At 49.2% G+C, this 12,944-nt stretch overlaps 4 protein-coding genes across 6 annotated transcripts in view; 3 read left to right on the top strand and 1 right to left on the bottom strand.

Annotated features, from left to right (window-relative positions):
* LOC123071077 (probable disease resistance protein At5g45440) overlaps positions 1-7,025 on the bottom strand; it is a 12,380-nt gene extending 5,355 nt beyond the window's left edge. Inside the window, exons 1-2 of one of the 3 annotated variants that reach the window (XM_044494552.1) lie at positions 4,964-7,025; positions 4,780-4,848 (exon numbers count right to left, since the gene is read on the bottom strand). In XM_044494552.1, coding sequence (XP_044350487.1) covers positions 5,850-7,025 — 1,176 coding nt within the window. In that variant the 3' untranslated portion in view covers positions 4,780-4,848; positions 4,964-5,849. Of the gene's footprint in view, positions 1-4,779 lie in introns of all 3 variants that reach the window. The other 2 variants (XM_044494551.1, XM_044494553.1) reach the window with 2 other exon arrangements.
* On the top strand, positions 1,867-5,060 carry LOC123071075 (disease resistance RPP13-like protein 4). Its single transcript, XM_044494550.1, has 2 exons — positions 1,867-3,891; positions 3,994-5,060. The coding sequence occupies exons 1-2, from the start codon at positions 3,174-3,176 to the stop codon at positions 5,058-5,060; spliced, it is 1,785 nt and encodes a 594-aa protein (XP_044350485.1). The 5' UTR covers positions 1,867-3,173.
* Positions 7,026-7,326: 301 nt separating the features above from the next.
* LOC123071074 (uncharacterized) lies at positions 7,327-9,692 on the top strand. Its single transcript, XM_044494549.1, has 2 exons — positions 7,327-7,779; positions 7,891-9,692. Exons 1-2 carry the CDS (start codon positions 7,327-7,329, stop codon positions 9,559-9,561), a joined length of 2,124 nt encoding a protein of 707 aa, XP_044350484.1. The 3' UTR covers positions 9,562-9,692.
* A 465-nt stretch (positions 9,693-10,157) lies between these two features.
* On the top strand, positions 10,158-11,061 carry LOC123065806 (uncharacterized). Its single transcript, XM_044489018.1, has one exon. The coding sequence runs from the start codon at positions 10,417-10,419 to the stop codon at positions 11,011-11,013; it is 597 nt and encodes a 198-aa protein (XP_044344953.1). The 5' UTR covers positions 10,158-10,416; the 3' UTR covers positions 11,014-11,061.
* Positions 11,062-12,944: the final 1,883 nt, after the last annotated feature.

The raw sequence follows: 12,944 nt of genomic DNA, 5'->3' as shown, positions 1-12,944 counted from the left end.
GTATGCTCACTGATTAATCAACAGATTGCACACGGCAACTTTTGGATGCGTTCATCTATGTATTCCTAGATCTTGCCATGGCATTCATCTGGTCGGCAGCTCAATTTGGGCTACAGGTCGCCAGATCTTTCCCATGGCAACTTCACGGAGATCCATACTGGTGATGGAGAAGAGGAAGGAACTGTGAAGGGAACTGGGGGGAAGGGACTAGGAATTCATCTGGCCGACAGCTCAATTTGGGCTACAGATCAGCAGATCTTGCCATGGCAACTTCATGGAAATCAATGTCCGGCGATGGAGAGCGGGATGGAAATGCAAATGGAACCGGGTGGGGATGGAGGAGGAATTCACCTGGTCGGCGGCTCAATTTAGACTACAGATCGCCAGATCTTGCCATGGAAACTTTACGGAGAGCCATGCCGGCGATGGAGAGGAGGCAGGAACTACGAGGGGATCGGGAGGGATGGAGGAGGGCGATGACCGCACGCTAACTCGGTCGCGCGCTGACTGGGTCGTTCGGGGGATAAGCTATCCTATCGGAACGGTTTCGTTCGGCTTCATTAACTACCAGTCCGAACGGAGTCGTTTGGCGCGGACGTCCAAAACCCCGAACATACGCGCGTTATCGGCGTCCAAAGTTAATAGGATGACCTGAGCATCTAAAACTGCACTGAGCAAATCTAGGCTCCTATACGATCCGCGAAAACTTCAGATGTGTCCCTGAACTATCGGCCATCCTTTAAAAGTTCGCGTTCACAACCGTGTCCCTTGAAGTGAACACGGTGTTGAGCACATACATAGCATAGAAATTCATACATGTAATTAGACTACCAAAAATTAACATTTCTACTAGCTGCGAATGATACGATAATGGATAAATTTCACCATCAGCCGCCCTTGCCTTTATTGTCTATGTTGCGGAAGTAAAGTTCAAAGATCCAAAACGGACCGAGCTGGATATACTCACTGTACGAGTAGGAGTTGTCCAATCCGTCAACAGACTTCTACTTCTCCTCTTTGGGGCAGTCCGACCATGGCACAAACCATCCTTGTTTTGCTGCTTTGCGGCGGCGGCAGGGGAGGTCGTCCTTCTTTGCCGTTTCTCGAGGATGCGGGTACGGAGGGCTTCCTCGTTCATGTCCAAGACGACATGCGACTCCGCCTCCGCGGTCTCGGCCTCTAGGGCTTCCGCAACTTGTTGCACCCTGTTCCTCGCGCGTCGGGCACATCGATCCTCTGTAGCGGTTGGGTTGTGTCGCATGTCGGCGTTGACCATCAACTCGGAGCCCAACCCTGTGGCGACAAGGCACCATCACAGGGGTTGTGTCGCCAGCCCCGGGATGTCCGATCTTGCACCGCGGTACCTCCAACCGATGGTCGCCGCGATCACGCTCCTCGAGCAGCCGGCGCCATCGGATCCAAGCATCATTTGCATGGACGTAATGGATTCCCACCAGAGCGACTCTGATTGCGGAGTTGAGACTTCCTCCCAAGACGGCGGAGAGCCCACCGGACGGCCAAATCCTCCTTGTTCTCGCATTGGACGAGGTCCCATCGATGAATCCGAAGATCTCAGAGTCGGATCCGTTGCCCGCAATGCCAGAGAAGGTCGAAGATCGCCAGAGAGGAGCGTACAGGAGGATTGTGGTGAAGTGGAGTGGCTAGGGTTTGGTTTGAGATACGGATAGAGATTGGGCGACAAAGTGGCGACTAAGCCGGAGGCGAACGACAAACTCGTGACGGTAGCAGTGGCATGGAACAGCGAGATCCCACCGGCGACGGAGGTGGGAAAGAGGCAGGTGGGGTGGTAAGAACTTTCATCGAGACAGTTGGGCTGCGCGGATGCGTTGGTTTTTCAACAACCGGGTAGAGTGCCCCAAATACTTGTGGCAAAATATCAGTTGCTCAAAAAAAAATCACATCATCATTGTTTGCTGGAGCATATTTTTTTGGATCCAAATATCTTAAATAGCAGTTTTTGTGTATCAAGCAGCAAACCAGCGACTAAAAAACGCCAAAGTGACCTAAATCTCAGCTTTGCCCCGTTGTCTCCGCTAAGAGCAATAGAGATGCAGAGCAGAGCAAGATCATCATCCCGCCGAGCTCGTAAAAATATACAGGACCTGAGACTGGCGGCGCTGTAAAGACACGAGGTACCGACTGGCTACCGCCGCCGCCTTCTGTATTTTCGGGTAATTCCCCTTTTCTTCGCCGGCCTGGATTCCCCCCTTCTATTTCCCTTTACCTTGTTCTGTATGCGAGCCTACCTGTTGCCGCGGAAAGAGCAAGAGTTCCGCATCTAGAGTTCAAATTTCTATTCTTATTTCTGCTTCACGGTTGCCTAGTGACGGAGTAGACGCTGGCTATGCTCCATGGACTAGCATGTTTTCACGAACTGGATAGATGTGCCCTAGCGAATCCGGTTCAGTGATGGCATCCATGCTCTTTAGTAAGCAAGTACTATGTTTTTCTTCTGAATTGCAATTAGCAAGTTAGTACATCGTAAACTTTCACATCTACTCCCTCCGTTCCTAAATATTTGTCTTTTTAGGATTTCAAATGGACTACCACATACGGATGTATATCGACACATTTTAGATTGTAGATTCACTCATTTTGCTCCGTATGTAGTCATTTGTTGAAATCTCTAGAAAGACAAATATTTAGGAACGGAGGGAGTAGTTTTCTTATTCCGAAAATAGATAAAATCAAGTCACATCTAATTTGAAGATCTGAGCGACACTTGGGCATTTTGATTCATTTCGCCTGAGAATATACCTGATTAATCAGCTCGCTGAACCAAGTTAGCGGCGCCCCGTGTCAAATTAATTCCTGGAAAACTTCCTTGTGTTTTTGGTCTTACCAAAGCACCGAAGTAAAAAACAGCAGAGCAGAGCAGAGAATGCTATGATGTACAAGCTGAACAATGCACTTGTCTTAAGAACAGAGTGTTAGTATAATTTTCTCCTTTTGCGCTACTGTTTTCTTCATTTAATGAAACGACAGGAGAGCTGTCATTTGGTTTCAAAGAAACGCCGTAGATTATGTGCCGGGGAACACAGTTTGTTATGTTTGTGACTATAAGCACTATTGAAACATCATATGTGTGCGTGTCTGTCGTTAGTTCTTATGTCTGTTTCTCTTCAGAGTTTTACTTCATTGAGTAAAGAAGGATGTCACAGGAAAGGATGTTGGAGGAAGTTGTGTCCCCCTTTCTTATGCAGTTATCGAAAGCAAGAGTTCATTCGTTGACACTGGACGGGGATAGTTTACCTTCAGAGATCAAACTTCTGTTTGAAAATATCGAGAGAGAAGCACGTGACATGGAGGATGTACTAAAGCGGGTGTCTAGATGGGAAAGTGAGATTATCAATGACTTCGGAGGAATTGCTCGGCATTTAGATGACATCATAGAAGAAGATAGCCAGCAGCAATTTGTACATTCCAAGCTTCAGATTGTGAACACCGAAATGTCCAACTTAAAAGACCGCATGAAATTTCCTCTCCATGTTCCTTTGATCAAGCCAGCAGCTCCTGCGTTGTTATCATCATCTTTACCGTCCAAATTGCTGTCTGCAGATGCTTCAGAGCAATGGAAAAAACTGGAGATTGAGAAGAAAATCCTTGAGAGCTCCATGATATCTAATTTGCAGCTCAGCTATTATAATCTTGATATTCAGCTGAAGCTGTGCTTGTTATGCTTCTCTATATTCCCAGAAAATTGCATTATTAGCAAGAGGGCTATGATCCATTGGTGGATTGGTGAAGGGCTAGTAGAGGCCACAAGAAGTCAGACAGCTGAAGATATTGGGAAGGAGTGCTTTGAGAGGTTAATCACTGCAGAGATGATTGAACCTGTACGTCATAAACGTAACTGTACTGTGAACCAATGTAAGTTGCATCCTTGAATTCGGCGTATGTTGATTACCGTTGCAAGGCAAGAACGATTTTTTGAATTTGATTCCGATGGCAGTGCAACATGGGGCTTTTCAGGTACTCGCCGTGCTTGTCTAGTCGGAGAACATATTCAGGTAACAGAGACGACACCACTCAGAAATCAGTCCAATCCAGATTACCTTCTTGCAATATTCAATGTGAGCGAGCAATACCTCCAGTTCGACAAGAATTGGTTCTTGGATTTGAGGAAGATCGAAGTTCTCCAACTAGGTCGGTGGCATAACTTGTACCGACACCATATTGAGGTTGACAGCACGGAATATTTGGAAGGGTTGCAGTCATGCAAACAATTGAAATATCTTTGTCTGCGGGGTATCTCCCGTATCACAGAGCTTCCTGCTTCGATCGGCGCACTCTCAAATCTCAGGATCTTGGATCTTCATGCTTGTCATAACCTTGAGAGGCTTACTGAGAGCATCACGTCTCTTCAGATGCTGACCCACCTGGACGTTTCAGAATGCTACCTTTTGGAGGGCATGCCAAGGGGCATTGGTTTGCTTACTGAACTCCAAGTGCTGAAAGGGTTTGTCATTGGTGGATCTACAGGCAAGTACAATTGTCAGGTAGCGGAGCTGGTCAGGCTGGGCAAGCTGAAGAAGCTTAGCATATATATTGGAAGCAAAGTTCTAGTGACAGAAGACGAACTGCATGAAGTTGAGAACATCAAAGCCCTTCGTGTGCTGACAATTACATGGGCTGTGTTGCTGTCAACGAAAGGAGCGGATGAACAAGATTCAACAGCAACAGCATTGTTAAATTCGTTATCCCTTCCTCCCCATCTCGAGAAGCTAGACTTGCGTTGCTTCCCTGGTGAGAACATACCTGTTTGGTTGAGTCCGAGTAGGCTGTTGAGACTACGGAGGCTCTACTTCACAGGAGGAATGCTGCGCACTTTTGGAGAGAAGAGCATGTCCGAGCAGTGGAACATTGAGATAATGCGTTTGAAGTTCTTGAATGACTTGGTACTAGAATGGACCCAGGTGAATGAGATGTTTCCGAACCTGACCTTCCTGGAGGTATTCAGATGCAGCAACATAGAATCTTTCCCTTGTGACAAGGATGGAGTGTGGATGAACTGTGACACCCAGGAAACCAGAGAGTAGAACAAAGCACCAAATCAAGTGAGTTCTCATTATTATTTACATATGTAATAAGTCAATTTCCGCCATCAATGTTGAAACAAAAATACAAAGGAAAAAAAGAGGGGAAAATGGAGATGCACGAAGCCAGGTTATCCATTTGTTGTCTTAATTATTTGATTGCATATGTTGTACAGCTTATCAGCTACACAATGTTGATAAATTTGAGCTTCATCAAACAAATCTGTGGCCTATGGTTATGAACTTGTGATGTAGGAACACAAATAGTAATTCATCCATTTTCACTGATTTCCCGAGTCATTATCCTTTTCAGGCTTTTTCATGTGAGCGCATTGTCAGGAGAGAGTGATACATTAATGGAAAGCAAGTTTGATTAGAGTCTCTACCGAAGTTGTGCAAGTTATGGTCAGTCTCCCTCACACATGCTATTTCAAAGCATCATGCAGAAGTTTGTTACGGCCTTCAAGTGAAAATTTACTAGCCTTTTTAACATTCTACAAAATGTATGTTTGTCTTGAATTTTGTCACAATATATTTGTGAAAGCCATAAAGGTTTGACACGTCCACTTTTTGTTTATGAGGAAACCGGAAGCACTGCACATTCAATTCTATGCGGGGTTCAAACTTATTATGCAGGGAGAAATGGATACATGCCATCTTCTTCTCACAGCCATTCATAAGAATTTGTGCCATAACTTTCATGTGGCAAATCCATAAAATTCATATACAATTGCTATGTGGTGTCTTTTTGGTCTATGATAGGCATATTGCTTACTCTACTTTACATTTCCACTACTCAAGCTTAAGTTCCTGGCTAGAAGTTGATGCTGGTAACGTTAGACTTTTTGCGAAGATGTCTGCCATCGCCTTGGCCATTGACGGTAGCCCACCACAGGTCTGAAGAATTTCCTCTTTCAGGTTGTTAATAGCTGCGAGATCGATCGGCTGTCTTTCCTTGTTCAGAGCATCCATAAAGATCGCCCAGGCGCTCTCTCTGTCGGCCAGGGGCTTCACACGGTACACACTACCCTTCCCCACCATCATCTCTGCTGCCTGCTCTTGACGGCTGGTAACGATCACAATTCCACCTCTCTCTTTGGGCAACGCGAGCACAAGGCCATTTTGCAATTGTTCGCCCCTCGACAAGGCATTTTCATGGCCTGCAATGTCGGCGTACCAGTCGTCGACGTTCCAGACATCGTCGAATACTATGAGGTACCGCTTCCCCTTGAGCTGCTCATGGACAGCTAACTCCATGTCTCCCAGGCTATCAATGGCCAATATTAACTCCTCTTCGAGTCCGAGGGCCATAAGTATGCTCTGCAAGACTTCCTTGCGCACATCCTTGCCAATGCAAGAGGTGCGCGACAGGCACACCCAGATCCTGGGGAAGAAGCGGCGCCTGGCCAGCGGGCTGTTGAACACGAGCTGCGCGAGTGCAGTCTTCCCGATGCCGCCCATGCCGACGATGCCGACGCCTGTAAGTCGTCCGGGGCTTCTGTCCCTGAACGCCCTGGACTCTAGCTCCGCGAGCTGTTGGTCGAACCCGTAGATCCTGCTCTGCTCAACCCAAGAAGTACTCCACCGACTGAACCCAGCAGTGGTGGCATTCTCCTCCGGCAAGGCTGCTGCATCGCCGTTGGGGTCATCGTTATGGACACATTGCAGGACTCTGCGCTTCATGGCGATCACCCGCTGCTTGACCTTGTTGGAAAGCCATGCTTCAGAGGGGGAGAAGCAGCAGCTCCGCGGGATTGGCCGGTTGTTGAGCATGCGGCACTGCGAGAGCAGGTTATTGAGCTCGTACATGCACTCTCGGAGCTCATCGGCGTTGGTGGAAGAAATGGCTGCCTTCTCCAACCCGGCCCTCATGTCGTAGAAGTGGGAGCTGAAAGGGAGCTCCGCGGCTCCCTCCTCCGCCAGGCTATCAACGAACTTTCTAACCAGAAACTGCACCACCACGGCCATTGACCCCTTCGGCTTTTCCGGTCAGAAATTGCTCGTAAGAAGGTAGTTTGATGGAGGATTTTTCAGTAGTTGATTGATGGATTCACAGGATAATGAAGGGATAAAGAGGGGGGGAGCTAACTGAACCATGAGGCGCAGAGACCAAGACAGTGACGGCCCTTAACTTTTAGTGCCAACTTTGGCTCTTGTTTCTTGTTCCAAGACGCGTACATGTCCCATTGAAATCATTAAGAAAACCAATGACGCGTGAGGTTGACCCCATGGAAGACCAGGAGCCAAGTCTCCCCACGAGCATTAGGATATGTTGATCCTGGAGAAGTGCCAGCCGCCGGAGTGGAAGGCAGAGATGGAGGGGAGCGGCATGAACACACACTCCATGGGAAGCCTACTCACTGTGTGGAACGAGTGGGAAATCCGCGTGCTTGTGCTCACCAGCCTCGCGCTGCAGGTGTTCCTCCTCTTCTCTGCCGGCATCCGGAAGCGCAACGTCTCCGCCTTGCTCAGCGTGCTGCTCTGGCTCGCCTACCTGCTCGCGGACTCCATTGCCATCTACGCGCTCGGGTACCTCTCCCATACGCGCGTGCACAGAGGCGCCGGCGACGATGCACAGTCGTTCCTCAATCGCAACCACCGCATCCAGGTCTTCTGGGCGCCGTTCCTGCTCCTTCACCTCGGTGGCCAGGACACCATCACTGCCTTCTCCATTGAAGACAGCGAGCTCTGGAAGCGTCACCTGCTTAGCCTGTTGTCGCAGGTATGGTTAATTTCTCGAATCTTTTGCACTTCAGGCAGAGTAGTACTGCTCACTTCACAAACTTGAAATAACCAAGCTTTGCCTTGTCTTGTGTTCTACTCGTTATAACAGGTTGCCCTTGCTGTCTACGTCTTCTCCAAGTCGCGCCCTGGTGCTGATATCCTATACCCGGCCGTGTTCATGTTCCTGAGCGGCATTCTTAAGTACGGTGAGAGGACATGGGCGCTCAAGTGCGCGAGCATGGACAACCTGCGGAGCGGCATGGTCACGACGCCGGACCCGGGCCCCAACTACGCCAAGTTCATGGAGGAGTATCGCTTCACACGTGAGGCGGGGCTCCAGGCGGAGATCATCATCGAGCCAGAGCGACGTGCTGGGGTCACCGCCCCGGCAATCACAGAGGAGACCGTGCCTTATGCCACGGTCATCACCGAGGCGCGGTGCTTCTTCGTGACCTTCAAGCGCCTGTTTGTGAACCTCATCCTCAGTTTCCAAGACCGTACCATGAGCCAGGCCACGTTTCTGCGGCTGATGCCGGAGCAGGCATACAAGATCATCGAGATCGAGCTGTCCCTCATGTATGACACCCTGCATTCCAAGGCGGCAGTGATACACACCTGGTATGGCCGCCTGTTCCGCTGTGTCACACTTGTCTCCACGATGACAGCGTGCGTCCTCTTCAATGTGCTACACAAAGGTCGACGCAGGTCGTATGACGGCATCGATGTCCTCATCACCAATCTGTTATTCGGAGGAGCACTTTGCTTAGAGCTTTCTGCCATTGGTATGATGCTTGTGTCATACTGGACCTACGCAGCCCTGCAAGGTTCCATCTGCCATTGGCTGAGCCATCTGATCCTCCGGTGCATAAAGTATTTCCGGCCAGAAAGCCGGGCGAAGTGGTCCAATTTGATGGCGCAGCACAACCTCATCAGCTTTTGCCTCCAGGACAAACCAACGTTGGTCACCAAGATCCTGGGGCTGCTCGGGCTCAAAGGGCACTGGGACAGTTGGCTGTACATCTGGCACATAGACGTGTCGTCCGAGCTGAAGATCTCGGTGTTCAGGGAGCTGAAAGATAAGGCGCTCAGCATCGTTGACACCGAGAGTTACCGCAAGTTCAGCAACCACAGGGGCCAGTGGGCGCTCCAGTGCAAGGGCTACTACAAGGAGCTCGGCTGGAGCGTCGAGGCGGAGTTCGACGAGAGCATTCTCCTATGGCACATCGCCACGGACCTCTGCTTCTACTCGGACGACAGCAACGACGATGCGAAGCTCACCGAGTATGTCAGCATCAGCAGGGCGGTATCAAACTACATGCTTTTCCTGCTCGTGGCGCGGCCGTTCATGCTGACTGCGGGCATCGGGCAGATCCGGTTCGGCGACACATGTGCGGAGGCCAAGAACTTCCTCGGGCGGGAGGCGGCACGGCCGGATGAGCGTGCCGCGGCAAGGATGGTGCTGGAGGTGAACGCGGAGATTGCGCCGAGGGACGTCAAGGGGGACAGGAGCAAGTCCGTGCTGTTCGACGCGTGCCGGCTGGCCAAGTCGCTGCTGGAGCTGCCGCCCGGCAAGAGGTGGCGGCTCATTCGCGTGGTGTGGGTGGAGATGCTCTGCTACGCCGCGAGCAAGTGCCGGAGTAATTTCCACGCCAAGCAGCTGAGCAATGGCGGCGAGCTGCTCACCGTCGTCTGGTTCTTGATGACGCACCTGGGGATGGGCGAGCAATACAGGATAGAGGCTGGGCATGCAAGAGCTAAACTAATTGTAGAGAAGAACTGAGAAGATCACCAAACGGTTGTGTACTCTGTACTCTGTACTACCTTCAAAAATTCTTAGGTAATATGTGCGCTTTCAAGTAACTTGAACTGATCTGGTCAGTTTGGTGAATTGGAATGTATTGGCAATACGGATTTACTCCCTAGGTTCCACTGAAACCAGTACAGTACGAGGTGGAAATATCATATGACACCACACTTCACATGACAACATGGTACCACTCCTCAAACTTCAAATTTGCAAGTCTCCGCAAAATTCGATAAAAGTTGTGAACGTTCAACAAGATATGTTTACACACTCCCTTAAATTTTCAGACCCAAATTCGAAATATACAATGAGAAACAAAAGGATCAAACCTAGCATGAACAGTGTCACAAAAAGACAAATAGCACTATTCACAATTGAATTTGTCTTCTTTGTTTCTCTGTGTGCATTTCGAATTTGGGATTGAAAATTTTAGAGATTGTAGACTCATATGTTGTGAACATTTAGAGTTTTGTTTTTCATTTTTTAAAAAAACTTGAAAATTTGAATTTTGAGGAGTTGTATCATGTTATCTCGATCATGCAGAGCATGCACAACATAGGAAGGAAGTCGAGTCAACGAACCAAGCGCCATACGGCTAGATCTACGCAGAACGAGTATGTAAGTGGGTCCCGACGACTAAGTTAAGCCAGGAAATCATGAAACACACGATCTAGCGGGCTGACCGGCGGTGTGCCCCTCCACTCCGCCACCACCCGCCACCGCGACCTTACCCGGCCACCTCACTATATACCGGTACTGCGCTAGCTAGACGTACGTCCTCCCCGTTCCCTCCAAGGCGTTCGAATTTGTGTGCACCGGCCGGCGAGCGCTATGTCCCAAGCGCCGAACGCCGAGCCCGACGAGCGCGACGGCTTCACCTGCGGCACGCTGTTCACGTGCCTCTGCCTCCCAGGACTCTCCAAGAAGAAGCCCGAGGAAACCGGCAACTCCGGCAAGAGCCAGCAGCCAGCGGCGCCGGAACAAGACCAGCGCACGGAGCAGGAACCGCCGCAGGTGCTGCTAACCCGTGCGGCGTCCCTGGAGAAGCTCGAGTGCTCCTCGCTCTACTCCGGCAGCAACATCGTCTTCGACTTCCTGGTGGAGCCTGGGGGAAGGGACGACCGTGGCGCCGTCCATGGATACTGCCCGTCGCCGTGCTTCGACCTGCCGGTGGAGCTGATACGGGCCGGCGAACGATGCGGGGCTGTAGCAAGCGACGCGCCGGTCACGTCCGCCTTCGTGTTCGACGGCCACCGAGATGGCGCAGCTCTGAAGAGGATAGCGTCGTGCCTGGCGTCCAGCGTGCCTACAGGCGGCGAGGCGCGGCCAACGCATCTCGTGAGGTTCCTGTCCGCGTCGGGTTGTGCCGTGCCGGTGCGGTCTCCCGTGACGTCTTTCGGTGGCCCGGCAAATGGGGGCGGCGGTTGACGACTCGTGCCCGCGGTGGCATACAACTTGAAGCCGAAAACGATGCGAGAGGGGAACCGTCGTTGCAAGAAGTTGGTGTCGCATTTGGTTTTCACACTTTTAACAACAGAAATCCAATTCCATTTTTAACGCAACGCAACACTCATATATACGTGCATACATTCATCCCTATGCATACTTTATCTCTATGAGCATCTTTAAGAGACCGAGTCGGCATATCATTTTGAGATTGTATAAAGTAATCGTAGACGTCTCGTAGTGGATGAAAATGTCTCCTCCCACAAAACACACATCGCTGAAAATTCTGAAATAAATCCAGGATATTCGCAAGCACCAGGACTTTAACCCTGGTGGGCTAGAGATACCACTATCCTCCTAACCATCCAAATACAGATTGGTTCGCCCCTAGAGCATCTTTAAGGGCAATGCTCAAATCGCATCCCCTATTCATCTAGTACTTACATAAAGTAACAAATGATGTTCTATGTATCGTTGAAGGAGCTGAAAGTGCCAAATCGATAAATGACCAATCCTGGTTCTCATTCCTAAAGTACTAAACCCTTCAACTTTATTTCAATTCCATCCTCTCAGCCTGTGCAATGTACTCTATAAGACCGCTTTAAAGGTAGTGGTAATTCTCTCAGACATTATTTCAAAGGAGCAATCAACTTTTGTTTCTAGACACTTAATAACGGATAAGTTGAAGTTAGATATGGCAAAGCCTATGACCGAGTTGGGTGAAGTTATCTTCAGGCAATCATGGAAAAGTTGGGTTTTAATCCTCAGTGGATCTCCATTGTTATGGGTATGATAAGCTCGGTTTCTTTTTTCTGTGATTTTTAATGGAACAAAGTTGGACAATTTTAAGGCTTCACGAGTAATCCATTAGGGAGATCTTTCAACTTATCTTTCTTGTTAGTAGCAGAGGGCCTCTCGCGCCTATTGAAAGCTAGTGGTAGTCATCGTACCTTTCTGAATTAAAGTGGCTCAAACGCTCCGGCGGTAATCCACTTACTTTTTTTTGCAGATGACAACATGTTGTTTATTAAAGTGAGTGGGAGGGGGGAGGGGATTTTCACACCTTTTGAGTGTTTATCGTAAGGCATTATGTCAGAGAATCAATTGGAAAAATCATCTAGATTCTTTAGTAAAGGGTGTCCTTAATCCGTTAGAGAGGAGGTAAAATTGGTGCTAAATCTGCAAAATGAATCTTGAAGTGAAAAGTATCTTGGATGAAAAAATGGCACGTTCAAGTATCTAAAAGACATAATATGGAGCAGGGTAAAAGGTCGGATGAAAAAACTCTTGTCAGCAGAAGGCAAAGATGTTTTAATGAAGTCTGTTGTCCAAACTATTCTAGTGTATTCCATGGCCTGTTTTAAATTACCAAGGGGCTTGTTGTTATGACGACGGAGTGAATGCCTGGCCGTTGCCATCCTGGGGTGACTCTACGTATTCTGTACTCCGAGTGGATTCTTGTCTTTCGAGTGAGATAATGATGGTCGAGTGGAATTGGGGTATCCGAGTGAAAATGTCTGTCGAGTGGATTGCACTTCAAGGGGATTTCAGTGGGTATCTTCTGTTTAACTTTGTAGGCCTTGGCCTCTTGTGGGATGTCCGTGGGAAGGGCATGTAGGTCAGGCCTAAGACCCTACCCTAGGTACATGTCACCGTCATTAGCCCCCGAATGGATCGAGGGTCGAGTGAAGAAGGGTTGAAGTTGTCTTCGGCCCGATTGAGTGTCCTGGAGACACTTTCTCAGGAATGCCTGACAATAAGCTTGACATTTAATCCTTTGTCAGTCGCCTTGATCGATTCTGGGTTCCGGAATTTCAGAGTAAAATACATAGTATGGCTCTGAGCAGATTGGATTTGGGTATCTCTGGGGTAATCGACTACTTTGCGGTGTCCGGACTTCACGTGATTAGAAA

Source organism: Triticum aestivum, chromosome 3B, assembly GCF_018294505.1.
Source record: "Triticum aestivum cultivar Chinese Spring chromosome 3B, IWGSC CS RefSeq v2.1, whole genome shotgun sequence".
Lineage (NCBI taxonomy): Eukaryota > Viridiplantae > Streptophyta > Magnoliopsida > Poales > Poaceae > Triticum > Triticum aestivum.
The sequence above is the reverse complement of the archived record's forward strand: the minus strand, read 5'-3'. Positions and strand labels throughout refer to the sequence as shown.

What these genes read in the sequence shown, in the direction of transcription:
- LOC123071075 (XM_044494550.1), top strand. Translation starts at nt 3,174, where the DNA reads ATGTCACAGGAAAGGATGTTGGAGGAAGTTGTGTCCCCCTTTCTTATG. An exon ending in TAACTGTACTGTGAACCAAT is followed by an intron (nt 3,892 to 3,993) that starts GTAAGTTGCATC and finishes GGGGCTTTTCAG; the next exon opens with GTACTCGCCGTGCTTGTCTA.
- LOC123071074 (XM_044494549.1), top strand. Translation starts at nt 7,327, where the DNA reads ATGTTGATCCTGGAGAAGTGCCAGCCGCCGGAGTGGAAGGCAGAGATG. An exon ending in TGCTTAGCCTGTTGTCGCAG is followed by an intron (nt 7,780 to 7,890) that starts GTATGGTTAATT and finishes TCGTTATAACAG; the next exon opens with GTTGCCCTTGCTGTCTACGT.
- LOC123065806 (XM_044489018.1), top strand. Translation starts at nt 10,417, where the DNA reads ATGTCCCAAGCGCCGAACGCCGAGCCCGACGAGCGCGACGGCTTCACC.